The 18,637-nt window shown below is 49.3% G+C and overlaps 1 protein-coding gene across 1 annotated transcript; it reads left to right on the forward strand.

Annotated features, from left to right (window-relative positions):
• The first annotated feature begins 254 nt into the window (after window positions 1-254).
• Window positions 255-16,638, forward strand: LOC127056484 (tumor necrosis factor ligand superfamily member 10-like). Its single transcript, XM_050964378.1, has 5 exons — window positions 255-696; window positions 9,416-9,562; window positions 10,418-10,454; window positions 13,117-13,224; window positions 13,600-16,638. Exons 1-5 carry the CDS (start codon window positions 466-468, stop codon window positions 14,040-14,042), a joined length of 966 nt encoding a protein of 321 aa, XP_050820335.1. The 5' UTR covers window positions 255-465; the 3' UTR covers window positions 14,043-16,638.
• The last annotated feature ends 1,999 nt before the right edge of the window (window positions 16,639-18,637 follow it).

Here is an 18,637-nt window from a genome sequence, read left to right on the forward strand (position 1 = left end):
AAATCAGAGTAATCCTGTAGTGTAGACATACCCTAAGAAGCCATCCTCTTAGGGAAATTTGCATCCCTGATAATCACAGGTTGTATGGTTTTGTGATTCACGGGAACAATAGGATTTTAAACAATGACTGGCAGGCAGAGAGTGGAGGCTGTCTCCACATGTTGTGTCTCGGCGATGCCTTTGTTTATAGGGTGAACTGAACTTTACACTCGATTAGCATCAGGATATGGCATGGAATCAAATACCGCCTGGAAAGAGACTGGAGCTGTTTAGCTCTGCCTGTCCCTCCCTCCCACACACACACACACACACAAGTCTTCTCTCGAGGCAAGAACTTTCCTCTAAACTTGCTTCCTTGTGTGCGTGTGTGAGGAAGGGAAGGTGGGAGGAGGATCCGAGACACACAAGGGGCTCAGAGGGGAAGTAGAACCAGGGCTCTCACTTCTGGGATAGTTGTATAATGCAATGGACAGCCAGCAGCAGAATAACCAGCAGTATTTCCGATCGGATAGCAGCGACTCCTCAGCATGCATGATGGGGTCCGGAGCAGAGCACAAGGACGAACCAGGCTCCGGGAAGAGGAGAAAGAAGCATTGTAGCCCGGTGTGGATCGCCATGGCTGTGATGTCCATCCTGGCTCTGCAGATCGCCTCTACCACGGGGCTTTTCGTATATTTCACCATGTCGATTTCCAAGGTGAGGCCAGGGCAGAAGCTGTAGCACGGAAACTCACTCGCTCTGGTTTGCAAGGGGGGTGGAGGCGAGATCTTTGTGCATTTCAGCTTTTAACCCCACTTTCGGGGAGATTCAGATGCACTAGCAACAAGAGCTGTGAACTGCAAACTCTTTCGGGTGCAACCTCTGGTTTCTTTTCAGGGTGATTTTAAATTCAAAAATAGGGTTTTGCTTAAGAAAACTACTGGCACAGTGGAGGAGGATTTTATTTCCAGAGGTCTCCTTTTGCTCATGCAGTCAAAGCAGTTGTGAAAATCGTGAACTAGCCTCCAATCCCTTGCTACACATTCCCTTCCCCCCCCCCCTTTCCCCGTTGGACTGAATCATTGAGCTTTGAAAAGGTGACTAATCGCTTCCTTGATCAATGCAAAAATATCGTTTCAGGTGAGCGATGCAGCTCCTGTGAAAGGCGTAGGTGTAATTCTGAAAGCAGCCCAGGAGCCTGGAAGCATCGGGCTGCCTTGATTTGCATGTTCTCCCTCTCTAGCCAAAGTTCTGCACAGTTTTAGCAACGGGATCTTGTAGTCAAAGCTCCTGGTTTTGTTTGTGCATGTGGCAACTCTTTTCCCCAGCGGCCGGGCAGGCTCCCTAATTATCCCAGCCGTGATTTGAGCAATGCCAATAAAGCGATTGCAGCTTTACAAGAAACTGAAAGCGTCTCCACCTTCCTTAGAGGAAAACGCAAGGTGCCTTAATAACGATCAAACCCGAAACTATTGTTCTCGCGCATAGTCCCTGCAGTGCTGGTCTCTGCCTGGCTGTGAGCTGCCATGTCCCAGTTCAAACCCACTTTAGATGAGTGCTAAACGTGGAGCGAGGTGCCACCTTTGCTACTTTGCCTTGTGGTACCTCCCACCCCGGATGTACAAGCAGGCACCAAATATTTTTCCCTTTTAAATATGAGATTTTTTTTTTGCATCAATTACTGTCTTGCCAAATTGAGCAATAGGCAAATCCCACCGAATGAGGGGGGTTTGTGTGTGTCTGGATCCACACAGACCTGGAGGAATCTACCTATTTTGTAGAATGCAGAGCTTTGCTGATAACAGTGACTGAGGAATGACCCAGTCTTATCCCCCTGGATAGAAGGCGAGAGGGAGAGAAATTACCTCCTGTTAAACAACAGGCTAATTCAGGAAAAGTTGGGGAATGGAGAACTTCCATTGTGTGTTTGGTGCTTAGATGCTGCAGTGAGGAAGGCCCCAGGAAAGACTAGATAGGGAGCAGAGTTTTACCAGGAAGAAAATAAACTTTTATGGCTAAGTGACCGAAGATAAGGAGTAATTCAGTCTCATGCTCCTGCGTGCCAGGCTCCAGTTTATCCCAGCAGGAGACAGGGAAGAATTTCCCCCTTCCCACAAACATCATTGCACAATTGCCTATATATGGAGGTGTTGGGGGTGGGGGTTTGCCATCTTCAGTGCATCAGGTATTGGCCACTGTTGGAGTCAGTACCCTGTGATTGGGTATGTCAAGACACGAGGGCTGCTGGACTAGGGGCCTATCCAAAACCCATTAAAGTCAATGGAAAGATTCCTGTTGACTCATTTGGCCTTTAGATCAGACTCTATGTGGCGCAGGGGTCTGGTCTGCAAGGTCAGGGGCCAGGCTACTGCAGTATATGAGCCGGTGATCTGACCTGGCAATGAGAACTCGTTGAGACCTTAAGAGCCAGACCCTGAACTGCCTGCGCACCCAGGACTCTCATTGACTTCACTGGGCCCACGTCCAGACTACCGCGCCGTATCGGCGGGTTAAAATCGATTGCTCGGGGATCGATATATCGCGTCTAACGCGATATATCGATCCCCGAGCGCGCTTATATCGATTCCGGAACTCCATCAACCCCAACGGAGTTCCGGAATCGACACGGAGAGCCGCGGACATCGATCCCGCGCCGTCTGGACGGGTGAGTAATTCGATCTTAGATATTCGACTTCCACGTAGCTGAAGTTGCGTATCTAAGATCGATTTTCCTCCCCTAGTCTGGACCAGCCCTGGGAGTTAAGGGCTTAAACAAGGCAGCATCAAGCAGTAAATCTGCCTCAGTGCAGGCAACAGTTTAAAAACATGTAACATAATAAATAAGCCACGTCGAAAAACTGCTTTTCTCTAAGCTTCCCCTCAGATGCTCGACTGTAGGGAGCCGTCTGCATGATTAAAAATGTTGAGCTGCTGCTGCTGTTCACAACCCATTAAAAAGCTCCTAGTAGCAGAAGAGCTGTACAATCCATTGTACTTGTTCCCATCACGCGTCTAAACCCATCTGACAGTAACCATTAACAGGTGTTGGGAAATCAGCTTGGAGTAGTAAGGAATCATTTATGCTGGTTGGATACAGTTTTCAAAAGCATCCAAGTGACTAAGGATTCTAAGTTCCATTTTCAAAAGTGATTTAGGACCAGACTGACAAATGTAAGTGCCTAAGCAGGGTAGGTGCCTAACTCCCGTTGGTTACACTGCGTAAGCATTTTTGTGTCTTCCACTAGGCACCTAAATACCTGAACTTTGGGCACTCAGGAGCCTAAGTATCACTGAAAGTCAATGGGGCCTTCTGCTCCCCTGGAAATTGTACCAATTACCTTATGTAAAACATTACCCCCAAATCTGGTATTTATACTTTGGGCTGCGCAAACAGTGAGCCCAAGTCTCCTCTCCCATCAGGAGTGTCAGTCCTGTTACACAGTTTTATTTGAGTAGCATCCAGTACAGCCAATTAAAAGCTGAATCCACAGTGCTAGGAGTTGCTCCGAGGAGTTTACAATCCAAGACCCAGATCCTGCAAGCCGTCCAATACAGGCAGACCCCTCTGCCCATGCTGAGCACTGTCTACTTCACTGCCACTTCATGCTGGCCCAGAAACTAGTCTGTGTGGAACAGCTTACAGCCTCCGGGACATAGAATCCAAATTACATAGAAAGGGTGAGGAGAGAGAGACACAGACAAATATGTACAATGTTATAGGGAGACATACAATAGCACGTGTGGATCACTATCATATGCAGAAGAAATAAGTGTTAGCTATCTCCATCTTTCTCTCTAGTTATCATTAGCTGGCACATTTCTTCTAGGCATTGGAAGGAAATGGAGTTCAACAGAGCTTCATTTGAGCTTGGGCTTGGCAGTTCATGGCCCCAGCACCTCTGAGCTTGGCAGTTCACAGTCCTGGGACCTCTGGGCCTGGCAGTTCACAGCCCCAGGACCTCTGGACTTGCTACATTAGTTATGAAAGTAAATGGCTGGAGCCCCGGTACCCTTTTCAAACAAACTAAGCGCTGGAGTTCAGTGATGTAAAAGCAGCATTAGTGAGATCAGAATCTGTCCATCTTAAAGCAGGGTTGGGTTGAGGTATTTCTGAGAGAAGTGTGGCAATGATCAGTGAGTATGTTGGCAACGACGGGGAGAATAATTATTTATGATTATTACAGGGCCCCATTGTGCTAGGTGCTGTACACAAACACAGCACCCAAAGAATGTCCCCACCCCAAAGAGTTTATAATCTAAGATGAGAGACAAAGGGGGTATACAAGAACAGATAGCTGGGGGCTGCCCAAGGAAAGAATGAGACAATTCTGGCCAGCATGGCCTGTGACAGCTGCACAGCGCGGTTTTGGAATGGCGTGGGAAGAGTTCTGAACTTGCTTTGTTTCATTTTCCCAGAAGCTGGTGTCCCTTTCCTGCCCCGGGATATGTGAAGTTTTCATTTCCTAGGGTTGTATGAAATGTACTAAACAGGTAGTGGGACACGTGCCATGGGATAAAGATGCGTTTACTGAAAAGTGCAGAGTCTAGTCAACCTTCTTCAGTAGGGTTTGAGGAATTACTCAATAGTTTAGCAAGGTACAAGAGCAGGATAATTGCATACTAAGTTACTGCTTATTCATGAGTCCTTAGGGTGCATCTACACTACGGGGACTTGACCTACAGAGCTGTGCTGGCATAGCCCCGTAGTATAGATGCAGCCTGCAGCAACAGAAGTTTTTCTTGCAGCATAGGAACAGCATCTCCCCAAATGAAGTTACCAGTGTTGATGGAAACATTCTTCTTTCGTCACAGCTGCATCTAGCCGGGGGTCATGGTGGCTTAACTAAATTGGTCAGGGGAGTGCCCATATTAACTTTTCACTGTATGCCAGATCTTAGTCTGAGCCAGCTACTATAGTCTTTCTGATCAGGAGATGTCACCGCAGTCCCCTGCCCCTGTGAGTTCACAGTGAGAAGCAAGACCCAGCAGCTAGTCAAAGGCACAGAAACGGCGAAACCCTCCCGCTTCCTACAGGATTAGAATGAGACAAAGGATTCAGCGTGGGGAAAACCAGCAGGGACTGGGCACTGAACTGCTGCCTAGGTGGGTAACTAACCCTACAAGGATGCCTGAAGGACCATGCTGGGTACAGTATTTTAATTCTCCAGCTGTTAGGTTTCCCATGGGTAATGAACTGGGGGGCAGGGCAGGCCTCAGCCCAGTTTCAAAACCACGCACTCAGCAGGTCCCCTGGTTGGCAGTCTGAGCAGGGAGGCCAAGGACTGATTGTTCCCGTGACCCAGCTCCCCTCTCTCCAGTACTAGGGGATACCTGCAGGTCAGGGTTGAGGCAGACTAGCAGTGAAGGGGACATTTGGCCTGCTGGGTGGCCACACATGCCCTGCAGCTAGAGGACTCTATTCTCCAGGGCTGTGAGCCAAGCACTTCTCCCCAGCAAGATTGTTTGTCTGAGCTGGTGAGTCATGCTGAGCGAGGAGACAAAAACATGACACCGCAGATTAAACCAGCCGGAGGGGAGGCTAGGCCTGGGTGTTTATTACAGACTGAGTCAATTTCACAATGCCTGACCTAATTCTCTGGTGGTAATAAGGCAATGGGAGAGCTGCCCATTCAGTGCACTGAGCCAAGATGTACAGGCATTTCAGCCTCAGCACAGCTGTAGGCTCCATACGGTGCTGCATTCCAGTTTTTCTCCTTTATTTCCTTAGCAAGACACACTAAATCAGTGCCTTCCCCAAACAGGGGCAGCCCTCTCTGCAGTGCTGGGGCCATCTGTTCCCCAAGGACACAGTGCTGCAGGGGCTGAGATTCTGCACCAGCGGGAACATCCATTGCACATTTTGGCTAACAAACAGATGCAGGGTTGGATGCTGCATAGGCTTAGAATTAGGCAGTGGAGCCTTTTGCCTCTAGGTCACTGGTTCAAATTCAGCCCAGCTGAGGAGTAACCACAAACGTCGACCCTCTGAGGCCCATGAGAAATAACTCAGGCGCCTCAGGCTAGGTCCTGCATCAGAATTGGCACTAACTGGAAGCCTCAGCAGTGAGCAAGGACTGAACAGACCGTAGAGACTTCCAGGAGGGACGATGGGATTGAGGCATGCAAAGCAGGGCCAGGCTGCTACATCAAACTCTGGAATCTCAGCATGTAGCACGGGCCTCTCCGCTTTCTAACTAAAGCTGCCTTGCCCACAATGCTGTTTGCTGCTGTGTCACCTATTGCCAATGGGTAATGGGCTGCATTCACTATAGGAACCTTCGCCTGCAAGGTGATCAGTCTCAGCACTAATTCCATGGACACTCCAAGCACAAGCACCTCACTACAATAAAATGGAGCGAGGTCTCATTTGTCACAGCCATCGTCCATGTCAGCGAATAGCCTCCCACCATGTCTGGTCTCAAGAGGGCATAGCTGGCAGCAGTGTTCAGCTGGAAATAGTTCAGTTCATCTCCTGGGGGTTGATGCAGATATTTACAAGGGGTGTATTAAGGCAGGAGCTGAGGTTTGTGAGGAGAGTGGGCCCAGAAGGAGCACCCAGCTCCTATTACACTGGGCTCAGGCTGCCAGGCAGGAGGATCAGAAACTCTCGAGTAGGAGAAAGAGCCCTCTGCAGATGAGAAAGAGAGCTCAAAGAGCCAGATCCTCCCAGGTGCTGAGCAAGTTTGACTCCCAGTGACATCAATGGATGTTGAGGGTGCTCAGTGCCTAGCAGGTTCAGGCCATAAGTGATGGGGAGCTTAGCCCCAGGAGTTTCTCCAGCAAGGAGCCGAGTCCCAGCTTGTCTCCTGAGCATAAAACATTTGCCACTGTTCCTACTCAGCACGGAAATAAAATGATTCTAAGACAGTGGGAAATGCTTTTGGAGAACAGTTAATTCCAGGGGCTGATCAGGCCTGTTCACCAGGGATCCCTCCAGGACAGAGATGAGGCAGGAGGGCAGGGCAGCCTGCAGGAAGTTCGCCTTGTCATTGCCTGTCCTCTACCTGTTCTGTAGATGGAAGGCTCTGGTCTTCCAGGATGTTAAACCAGCATCTTTCACCACAGTTAGATTCACACAGCCACAGTAACATGGCCTGCGGGCAGCTTTGCCTAGCAGCATTGCTATTAGGGCTTCAGGCTGGGTTTTACTGATGGACAAGCCAGAAGCCAGATATCCTAGGTTTGATCGCTGGGACTTGGGTTGCAAAATGACTGAAATCCCCTGAAGGAGAGCTCTGTGTAAGCTCCAAAGCTTGTCCCTCTCACCAGCAGAAGTTGGTCCAATGAAAGATATGACTGCACCCACCTTGTCTCTCTGACATCCTGGGACTGACATGGCTACAACATGGCATGAAACTGCCTTCGACAATCTCAGCTCTGCCATTAGCTTAACAGAAACACCCCCTCTTTCTTCCCCTCACCTCCCCATTTATCTAAGCCAGCAGCCCTAGGGGGTCCAAAATCCTGAATCAAATCCCCCCACAATCACAAGGGGAAATAAAAATCAGATTTTAAAAATAATAGCTATGGGATCCTTGCCTCCGAAGCCTTTGAGTCACCTTTTCAATGTTTTCTCTGCAATGAGGAGAGCTAGAAACTTAGTGGGTGTCCCCCCCTCCGCCACCAATGAAAGCTCAGATTTTTACTTCACACACAGCCCTAGTAGAACTGCCTCAGCTGGACACATATCAGCTTGCTGTGTTTGGGTCCCGCCACGCTAGACCCATGTCCCTTCCCTTGGGCAGTCCTCCAGCACTCACTCTTCAGGCCTCTTTGGCATATTTCCTAGGCACAGGCTCTAGGTCTGTTACCTTGTCACAGAAATGGAACTATGCAACCCATCTGCTGTAGGCCCCCCAACCAACGCTGACACCACCACACCGACACCCAGGGGTGTAACACACTCTGTCCTTGAGACCACCTTGATGGGACCCTGGCTTTACAGCTACCTCTTCAGGGGCACACAGCAGTGAAAGCAAACAAACAGGTTTTGAAAGAGTTTCTAAACACAATCACTCTTTAACTAGTACAAGAAATACAGTGATCCAGGCAAAATAAGAAATACCCATGCACGTTTCACTGCCTCAGTTTCCTCACCATGCTTGAGCATTTTCTGGGCTCAGGGCAGAGCTCTCTGGGATGTCCAGGGTCTTTCTGCAGCTCACGGATTCTCCTCTGGATCATGGAGTCTCTCTCCTCCACGTCAGTTTCTCTTGACTTTGGGTGGTCCTGCAGTGAGTTAAACAGATCCCCCTGCTACAAAAGCATGTCCTTTCTCCTGCCTCAGGTTCTCCAGTGTTTCTGTGTCACCTGAGTTTAGAAGTCCTACTACCAGCACCTGGTTCTGCTGCTGGGGAAATTCCACTACTCCAAACCCCAGCCCACTGCAGAAAAGTTGGAGAAAATTGGCTTCCCCCAGATGCCTCATTGTTCTGTCTGGGCTATGCCTATTTACTAGTTGGTAGCTTTCAATGACTGTCTCTTTCAAAGACAAGGTGGAGGAGGTAATATGACTTATCGAACCAACTTCTGTTGGTGAGAGAGACAAGCTTTAGAGCTTGCACAGAGCTGAAGAAGACCTGAAGAGTTCTGTGTAAACACAAATGTCTCTCTCACCAACAGAAGTTGGTTCCAATAAAAGACGTTACCGCACTCACCGTGTGTCTCTAACATCCAGGAACCAACACGGCTACACCATCATCTTTCAAAGGCAGACTTGTAGGCACCACTCCCCTCCCCTTAGCACAAGGAGCATGAGGCAGCGCACAAAAGACAACAGTCATAAGGATAGAAACAATTCATAAATTCAAGCTAGAATTTATAAATTGTACACAGATTCCCCAGATTGTCAGAGTCACGTTTTCACATGATTCCAGGAGCTGGAGGTTCAATGAAGACATCAAATATCACAAGACTAACAATAAAATTGCATGAGATAGCAACACTGCTCAGCTATCGATCACTAATGTGCCAAGCAGTGCAGGAGTCTATTCCAGGAACTGTACTTCAATAGCACTCATCTTGCTAGATCTCCCAGTGCTTTGCTGAAGCTAGCAAGGGGACCTGAGACCCAGACAGAGGAGGTGACTTGTATGCACAGCAAGTCAATGGCAGAGCTCAGGGACTGAATCCAGGTCTCATGGCTCATCCACTGGCTGGTTAATACCCGAGCATCACATTCACATCACAAGATCTCAGCCCCTCTGGCACTGAGATCAGAGAAGCACAGGCTTATTCGCAGTTCCTGCATCCAAGCCTGGCACAGGGCTTACTCTGGATGAGTATCAAAAAGAAGAGCAACAGTCCATATTTACATAGGTCTGAATCACATCAGCTGAGGTCTCCCTCTGCACCCTACAGCTCACCCATGCATGCAATTCTTTGTACGCTCAAGAGGCTGCCTCGTTAAATTGATTCAACTCATCTTATTTTCCAGTTAAAAGCCCAGACACAGGGGAGCTCAGAGGAGCTGAAGTGTTTGCAGCTGATCAACAGATTGCAGGAAGTCTCAAACTTGGAGGAGCTGATTGGCAACCAGTCCTGCCTCAAGCTGGCCAATAGCATCAAATCCTACGTGACCATGGTGAGTCCACGACAAACCACACACTGCATGTGGGGAGGGAAGGGAAGAGGGAGGTAGGCACTTGCCAAGGAAAACCCTAGAACACCACAAAGGGTGACATTCCAGCAGAAGGTCTTGGGCCAGTCCCTATAGGTGTCTAATTCCAATCTGTTCCCAGGTCAGGAGGGACTCATAGTTGGTACCATCTGGGGGCTGTTGATGGCCCATGTGAAATGAGTTGGCGTATCTCAATCTAGGATCTCATGGACGACATCACAGAAGACACTGTATCAATGGGAACGCCTTTGTTGGCCCTCGCGGTAGAGAGGCCAGGGAATTAGTTCAGCTCCTTCTTTCACCTCCACCCTTGCCTGCTCTGACAGGGTTACCTGCTACTGCCATTGAGTGTCTGTGGCCAAACCAGAACTGAATGTAGTTAAAGGGGATGGGCACAGATAGATATCTTGCTCTGAACAGGGCTGTGATGTGGTTTCCGAGGTGGTGCTGGACATGGTCTGTCCCTGTCTGCATTTGCCATCAAACCAATGCCAATTCCAGTGCCAGCAATGGGTCAGTTTCCTAGTGCAGATGCTGCCAATATGCCTCAGTTTCTCCATCTGTAATACCCACCTCAAGGGGAGGGTGATTCTTATCAATTTTTGAGCTCCCCAGGTGGACAATGGTAGAGTAAAGCAGAGGGGCGGCAGCAGGGTGTGCCTGGTGCTTTATCCTACCAGGAGGGGCTTATTGTCCGATTGAGCTTGTTGACTGGACTAGAAGCAACGACAGATGTGGGGGCCTGGAAGAGGCAACAGGACACAAGGGAGTTGGGGAAAGTCTCCTGTTTACTCACTCACCTCTCCTCTTGCCTTCCAGGTGACAGAGAACATTATCCATAGGAGCGCACTGAAGGGTGAGTTTCTGGCCCCTGGCAGGAGGGAGCAGGGCAAGTGCCCTTCTGCACAGGGGATAGAAATGGCTACATTCCCTTATACCTGCTTTTAAATGTGTGAAGATCTCACACATCTGGCCAGCATGGGTCCCTGTTAAGTTTGATGGAAAGCGCTCGATTTTCCAAAGCAGCCTGTGACAGAGCAGACGGCCTTTTACACGTCCACCTTCCTGTGCGTGTAATGCTCAGATTTATGCACAGCCAGAGGATAGTGAAACTAGACTGGTCGGGGCGTTGGTCAGTTTCACTTCCTGGTAGGGGTGCACTGGCACAGAGCTGTGCTTGCTCACCCCAAAGTGAACCAGCAGCAGCATCTCCACTGATGCCACTGGAGTCACAGCAGGATGAAAGCAGTGTTAGGGAGAGGAGAATTGAGGCTGTTGTGTTAAGTCACCAGAACCAGATGGGATTCACCCAAGAGTTCTGAAGGAACTCACATGTGAAATTGCAGAGCTACTAACTGTGGCATGTAACCTATCACTTAAATCAGCTTCTGTACCAGGTGACTGGCGGATAGCTAATGTAACACCAATTATTTAAAAAGGCACCAGAAGCAATCCTGGCAATTACAGGCTGGTAAGCCTAACTTCAGAACTAGGCAAATTGATTGAAACTATAGTAAAGAATAAAATTATCAGACAAATAGATGAACACAATTTGTTGGAGGAAGAGTCAACACAGGTTTTGCAAAGGGAAATCATGCCTCATCAATCTATTATAATTCTTTGAGGGGGTTAGGTCAACAAACGTGGACAAGGGTGATTCAGTGACATGGTATACTTGGACTTTCAGAAAGCATTTGAAAGTCCCTCACCAAAGGCTGTTAAGGAAAGTAAGCAGTCATGGGATAAGAGGGAAGGTCCTCTGATGGATCAGTAACCAGTTAAAAGACAGGAAACAAAGGGTAGGAATAATTGGTCAGTTTTCAGAATGGAGAGAAGTAAATAGTGGTGTCCCCATGGGTCTGTATTGGGACCAGTGCTGTTCAACATATTCATATGTGATCTGGAAAAAGGGGTAAACAGTGAGGTGGCAAAATTTGAAGATGATGCAAAATTACTCAAGATAATTATGTACAAAGCAGACTGTGAAGAATTACCAAGAGATCTCACAAAACTGGATGAATGGGCAACAAAATGGCAGATGAAATTCAGTGTTGATAAATGCAAAGTAATGCACATGGGAAACATAATTCCAATTATACATACAAAATAATGGGATCTAAATAGGACCTAAATTAGCTATTACCACTCAAGAAGAGCTCTTGGAGTCATTACAGATAGTTCTCTGAAAACATCCATGCAATGTGCAGCAGCAGTCAACAAAACTAACAGAATGCTAGGAACCATTAGGAAAGGGATCGATAAGATAGAAAATATCATAATGCATAGTATAAATCCATGGTACTCCCACACCTTGAATACGGCATGCAGTTCTGTTTGCCCCATCTCAAAAAGGATATATTAGAATTAGAAAAGGTACAGAGAAGGGCAACAAAAATGATCAGGGGTATGAAACAGCTTCCGTCTGAGGAGAGATTTAAAAGATTGGGACTTTTCAGTTTGGAAAAGAGATGACTAAGGGGGGATATGATAGAGGTCTATGAAATCATGACTGGTGTGGAGAAAATGAATAAGGAAATGTTATTTACTTCTTCTCATAACACAAGAACCCGGGGTCACCCAATGAAATTAACAGGCAGTGGGTTTAAAAACAAACAAAAGGAAGAAGTACTTAACACAATGCACAGTGTGGAACTCATTCCCAGGGGATGTTGTGAAGGCCAAAACTATACATATAAAATAATGGAGTCTAAATTAGCTGTTACCACTCAAGAAAGAGATCTTGGAGCCATTGTGGGTAGCTCTCTGGAAACATCAGCCCAATGTGTAGGGGCTGTCAAAAAAAGAATTGGTTAAGTTCATGGAGTATATGTCCATCAGTGACTATTAGCCAAGATGATCAGGTATGCGATCCCATGTTCTGAGTGTTCCTAGCCTCTGATTGCCAGAAGCTGGGAATGAGTGGCAGGGGATGCATTACTTGATGATTGCCTGTTCTGTTCACTCCCTCTGATGCACCTGGCATTGGCCACTGTCAGTAGACAGGATACTGGGCTAGATGGACCTTTGGTCTGACCCAGTATGGCCATTCTTATGTTCTTATAAAAACATTCTTTTTGCAAAAACCATGGTGAGCTTGTCAAAGGTGCTAACAGACTTTGGTGTTCAAATGCCAGGAAATTGCAATGGAAGGTGGGTGGCCAACTCCCTGAGGCTCCATTCCAACACCAGCCTTCTTTCTTGGGTTTAAATGGCCCTGACAGCCTGCCCCCTAACACACACACACACACACACACACACACACGTACGTCCAGGGCTGCATTCCTTTCTCTCCTTTAGGGCTAAAGGATCTGTGGCAGGAGGAACATGGAATCGTGAACTCAGGGCTCACAGGCACCTTTCACTTCCCTGTAAATACCTACTAATAAGAGCAAGTCTGACCATGCTGGCTTCACAGCACTGAGGTGCTGAGTGCTGCTGTGGGGCATATGTGTGTCAGAGAGAGAGACACACACACTTTACAGCCTCTGCAGATCCTTGTTTCTTTCATTTCACCATAGAAGCCAGGAGGAGCTATTTCAACAGCTCCAGTGGGCAGCTGTCTACAAGAACACCTGGCAAGCCCTCTGCCCACCTCACCCTCCGGCAGCAGAGCCCTTCGCAGGACGGTGAGTCTGGGTTCCCGATAGGATACCAGTGGTGCCCAGAGCCATGGGAGTCTGGGGGCAGAGGAGGAGGGCGAGGACTGGGGAAGCCTTAGCCTGGTGGCTAGTATTAGAAGACAGGCTTCTGGATTTGGGCAGTGACTGAAGGGGGGTAGAAATTTTTGTTGGCAACTCCACGTCAGCTGTGGAGATTCAGGTTTGGGGCAGTTCTCTCCCCCACACCTCGATCTGGGCTAGGATCCTGGCTTTGTTTCTGTCTCAGGCCAATCTCTGTTTATTATCTATGCCTGAAGCCCATCAGCTAGGTTGATGCCCAAGCATAGGATGCTATTTGCTCCCATCAGCCCCGCAGTGACCTCTGCCTGCATTCTCCCCTAGGAAGCTCAGCACACTTTGGGGAGCTCTCCCAGTCCTGCCGACACCCCATTACCAGGTGGGAAGACAAGACCATGCACTCGCATCTCCAGAACATCACCTACCGAGATGGCAAGCTGCGGGTGAGCCAGGCGGGCAAGTACTACATCTACTCGCAGATCTACTTCCGCTACCCCAGCGAGGGCGTCACAGCCCGCGTCTCGGGGCACCAGCTGGTACAGTGCATCAACCGCGAGACCTCCTATGGGCAGCCCATCCTGCTGCTCAAGGGCGTCGGCACCAAGTGCTGGGCACCCGAGGCAGACTATGGCCTGCATGCCCTCTACCAGGGCGGCCTCTTCGAGCTCAAGGCCGGTGACGAGCTTTTCGTCTCCGTCTCGTCCCTGGCCATCGATTACGACGATACAGCAGCCAGTTACTTCGGGGCCTTCCGGCTCGAACTGTGAGGGGGTGGGGCCAGTGTTTAAATCCTCCTCCCATTGGACGATCCGATTGCAGACTCTCTTGATGTCGCTGCCCTTGACGGCCCAGCTATGACAAACCTCGTCCAGGCTTTGATCCAATCACTGTTTCTGCCTTGCAAATCCACCTGTACTAGCAGGTTATGGATGCTGTGACATCTGCCAGGCCCATGGATGGTGGCCAAGACAACTGCTCTCCTTCACTTATGGGGTGATGCCCTGATTCCGTTCCCATTGGGTTTTGCCTTTGGAGGGTTGCCCCCATAGCTGCAGAACAATCGTGGTCCCCTGTGGGGTGGAAGAGCCAGGGGGGCACCTCCAATGCACCCCTCACCCCATCATGGAGACAGAGCCATAGAAGGAGGCAGCAAACTGTGTGGAGGTCTCCAGTGAGAGCAGAACAGGGCTCCTCACCCCGTCCTCAGGGGGTTGGTGCCTTCCCCAGGGGTGGGCGCAGGGAGATGCCCTTACGTGCTGTGAAACTCACCCTTCAGATCCCTGAGGGGGTAAAGCCTGGGGGGAGCAATAAGAGGGTCCATTTCTCTCCCCCCAGCACACCAACCGACACATGGAAAGGACTCAGCTGTCAGCAAGCTGCATACAGCCCCCTACCTGGGGGAAGGAGTCGGGCCAGGAAACATGGGTCTGCTCTGTAAGGATGGAGCAGATTGTATCTGATCCAGCCAGCACCAGCTTTGGAGCAGGCCATCACAAACACGCGACAACGACTCCTTGAGATGATGTGACGCACGCACAGCCACGTCATAGCGGTGTGAGGGGAATGTGACATGGTGCAGCGTGATGGCATCAAATCTCCACATAGGGCTGTGCCACACCACGTCGCCACCTTGGTGTCCCTGTAGCCAGGATGTGACAGTGCAGTGTGGGTCTGAATCCAGGTCCTTCTCCCACTAGGTCACCTGGGTCCAGGGCATCTGCCTCTGTGCAGTACAGCAAGCTGCATGTTGTCTCAACACAGAGCCAGAGGGAGGAAAACAGAGACCAGGAAGCGAGATGACAGCAGAGTGTCTGCTCACTGCAGGCGGGGAATGTAGGTCAGTGGATTGGGTTCGCCCTTCTTTGCTCTTCCTGCCCCGCTGCACAGGTAGGTCTGAGACAGCCTACAGGTATCTAGAGCTGGGCCTGAGCCATGCACAGACACGTTCTGCTTTCACCGAAGGTGGGATTTTAATCCAATACAACTCTGCAGGTGCACACCACTAGATCTGCGTAAGAGGGTCTTAACTCATGTTAGCTGAAGTCGGTTTGTAATCTATTTAAGTGAAACTGGTTTGAGACCTTCTGAAATGGACTTGAGTGTCTATGGTGGGGTGGGGTGGCACCGATGGAACTAAATTAGCTTTTAAATCAGCTTAGTTAAATGAGTGCACAAGCCATATAGACAAACCCAAAGCAACTCTGCGAGGGCCAGCGGCTCCACAGGACCCTCTCCCACCCATCCACTTCAGCACACCCCTCCCCTCTTCAGTGCTGCACCATTTACAGCATGCCTGTCAGAAAGGACTTGATGCTACCAGGATTCTGGGTTAACATCCCCTCCTCGGTATTTGCCGCTGTGGTGACCCAGCTCGGAGCTGGCATGGCTGGCTGCTAATGGACAGGAACAAAGAAATGCTGGTTTTAGATGCTATTTGAGGTGGGGTTAGTTTTTAAAGGGAAAGAAAAAGTTGTTAGGGCCAAGCTGTAGGTTTAGAGGAAGGGGACAGGGAGGTTACAGAGCCTGTGCTGAACGGAAGCGCTTGCAGGAAAGCAGACAGATTTCAGTGAATGTTTGTCCCAGAAAACACTTAACAGCTGGCTTTCCCTGGCTGAAAGTGACTCTGTGAAAACAGCATCTTCTGACTTGCAGATCCACCTGCCATGTGGATCAGTCAGAGCTTCAGAAACAAAATATGCTTCATTCCTATCAGCCCTGCTGAGTCAGTGCATCTGAGAGCGTGCGAGCTGGATTCCATCCTGGCTCATGCATCACTAAGACCAGTATTGTTAACTAAGGCCTTGTCTGCACTGGGATTTCAGACAGCAGTAGAGCTGCAATTATGCAGAACCTCTGGTATAGACACAATTTACACCGGTGCAGTTTATCCTGGGGTTTGTTGCCCCTGTACAAACTGCTTCAGCTGCACATTATGCCTTATCCTAGGGGTCTGCACTGGTACAGGTTCTCTGGTGGCTAAAATCCCACCATAGCCAAGGCCTAGGTCTCAATTGCATAGTCCACTTCTGCCCACAATTACACCTTGAAGGCCATGGGGTTGCACATGTGTAGCTGAATGCAGATTTTGAATGTCTAGCATTGAACCAAGGCTCACTGGCTCGTCCCACACTAGGTGTAAGATACTTGTAGATTCTGGGCAGGCAGGAGAGAGACCCAGCTTCCATCTGTGTAATTACTTGTATATTCTGTGTATCATAATAGCACCACTAAGACTGTTGATATGTACAGACATGCTGGAATGAAGGATTGTCTCCAGTGAATGCTGTGAGTATGCGCTGCCCAGCAGGGTGGACTTTTGATGTGAGATTTCTGTGCTTGTTCAATAAAACTTGTATTCAATCATTGCGTTTGCATCTGTTTATATGGAGCAAGACTGCTCTGCTGATCACGTTGCTGCATGACGTCCAACCCGCCAAAGCCAGTTCAGGCTCATCAGGCATTTAGAGTGGGCACTGTGCCTTTAAGGGCTGAGCTTCCCAGACAAAGAGTCTGGGTGGAGTGCTGTGGCACTCATGTTATGCACAGCCAGTTGGTAGCAGGCATCCCAACAGACTCAGAATAAAGCAGAGCTCCTGCAAACACAGAGGCTCAGATACTCAAAGTTATTTTGATGTCCAACTGCAACTGAAATCAATGGGAGCTGGGTGCCTAAATACCTGTGAGAGCCTGGGCCCAAGTGATCACTGAACCCCACGCTTAGCAATGCTCTGCTTCTCGTTAGTACAGTTACATGGAGATCTGGATTTGGTGTTAACGTCACGCTCTCAGGCCAGCCAATACAGCCCATAAGGGAAGGGGGGGGAATGCCACAGGCTGAAACCTTGCTAGATCAGGACTTGTAGCCATGGAACTCAAGACAAGGGCCCTGATCCCAAGCCCATTGACATCAGAGGGTGAAAAACCTGGCTGCATTGGAGTCAATGGGAAAGTTCCCAGTGACTTCCATAGAGCCAGCATTTGCTGTGGCGTGTCAGAGTATTTCCCGCTTTAAGACCACCTCCCCTGTCAAAGAATTCCATAGCCCAAGGCCAGCCAGATGCATGTAGCACCCTGGGAACGCAAACACTTACAGAATCAATCTGCACAGGGCGAGCGCCTCTATTCACTGAAATTCCCTGAAGGTTCAGTGCCTATGTCGGTCCTGGGGAAACTTGGAGTTTGTTCCAGCTTGTCTTGCTGTTCTCTGAATCTCAACCACAGGCCCTTATGGCTGAAAGGATGTGTGAGGAGAACTCAGTCACAGGAGCAGCCCAACACCTTCCCTCATGAAGCCTTAGGCCTGGTACACGCTCCTCTGCCCTCAGTTAAGCGCCAGTTCAGCTGTGGGGCTTACAGGGAATCTTGTTCTTGAGGGGTGTGGTGAGGGGGGTAGTCTGGTCTGGTGGTTGAGGTGCTAGTTTGTGACTCCGGAGATCTGGGTTTGCAGGTTTCCTGGGTGATGTTGGGCAAGTCCTTGAATCACTCTGTGCCTCAGTTTCACATTGGTAAACGGCACTAATCGCACTTCCTTTCTCCCATTCTTCATCTCTCTTTTCTATTTAGATTGAAAGCTCTTTGGGGCAGGGCATGTCTCTCAGCATGTGCCAGGCACTGTGTGCACCTATGCATAACAGGGCCCAAATCTTGGCTAGACACTAGCTGATGTTTCTCATTCTCCCTACTGGTGTGTGTCTGTCCCTAGGCTGCGCACTCCTTGGGGTGGACTCATTCCTAGAAATCTGTCTGGAAGGAACATAGTATGAACTACCATGAATACCCCATACATTAATAATCAGTGATGCTCCACAGGCTCTCAAGTCCAGCTCTGGGTATGTCCAAACCTGGGCAGTCCCGTCCAGATGTGCTAATGCCTGCATCAGCTGCATAACTGGCCATTTTGGCTGCCTCCCCTGCACTTACCCAGCTTGCAAATGTACCTGGCCCTTCAAGATTTTCACATACTAAACCAGCCTCCCTGATTTTATAGCAGTGAAGCTGCAGGGTTGGGCGCAGATCCTCCTGCAGTGTAAGAGGGATGCCACACTCCAATGTCTTACCACCGCTGGGAAGAGGGAGAAAGTAGGGGCAGGGTGAATAAATAAAGGAAACAAGCTATCAGTCTGTGGCCTCTCACTCCAGCCTTCTGCTAGACAGAGTTTTCTAGCTAAGGGTTCATGATGTGCTCATCTGCATGGCATAGGAGCAACTGATTAGGATTAACTTTTGCAGATGGATTTTAAAAGGCACCTGCAGTAGCCAGGTGACTCTCATTGTGTATTTGAGCCCTCTGCTAACAGGACTCCAGCTCCAGCTTTCCTGTTCCAATGCAGCTGTACTCCTGGCCCTGGGCTTTCACCTTAAC

The sequence above is a fragment of the Gopherus flavomarginatus genome, chromosome 8 (genome assembly GCF_025201925.1).
Source record: "Gopherus flavomarginatus isolate rGopFla2 chromosome 8, rGopFla2.mat.asm, whole genome shotgun sequence".
Lineage (NCBI taxonomy): Eukaryota > Metazoa > Chordata > Testudines > Testudinidae > Gopherus > Gopherus flavomarginatus.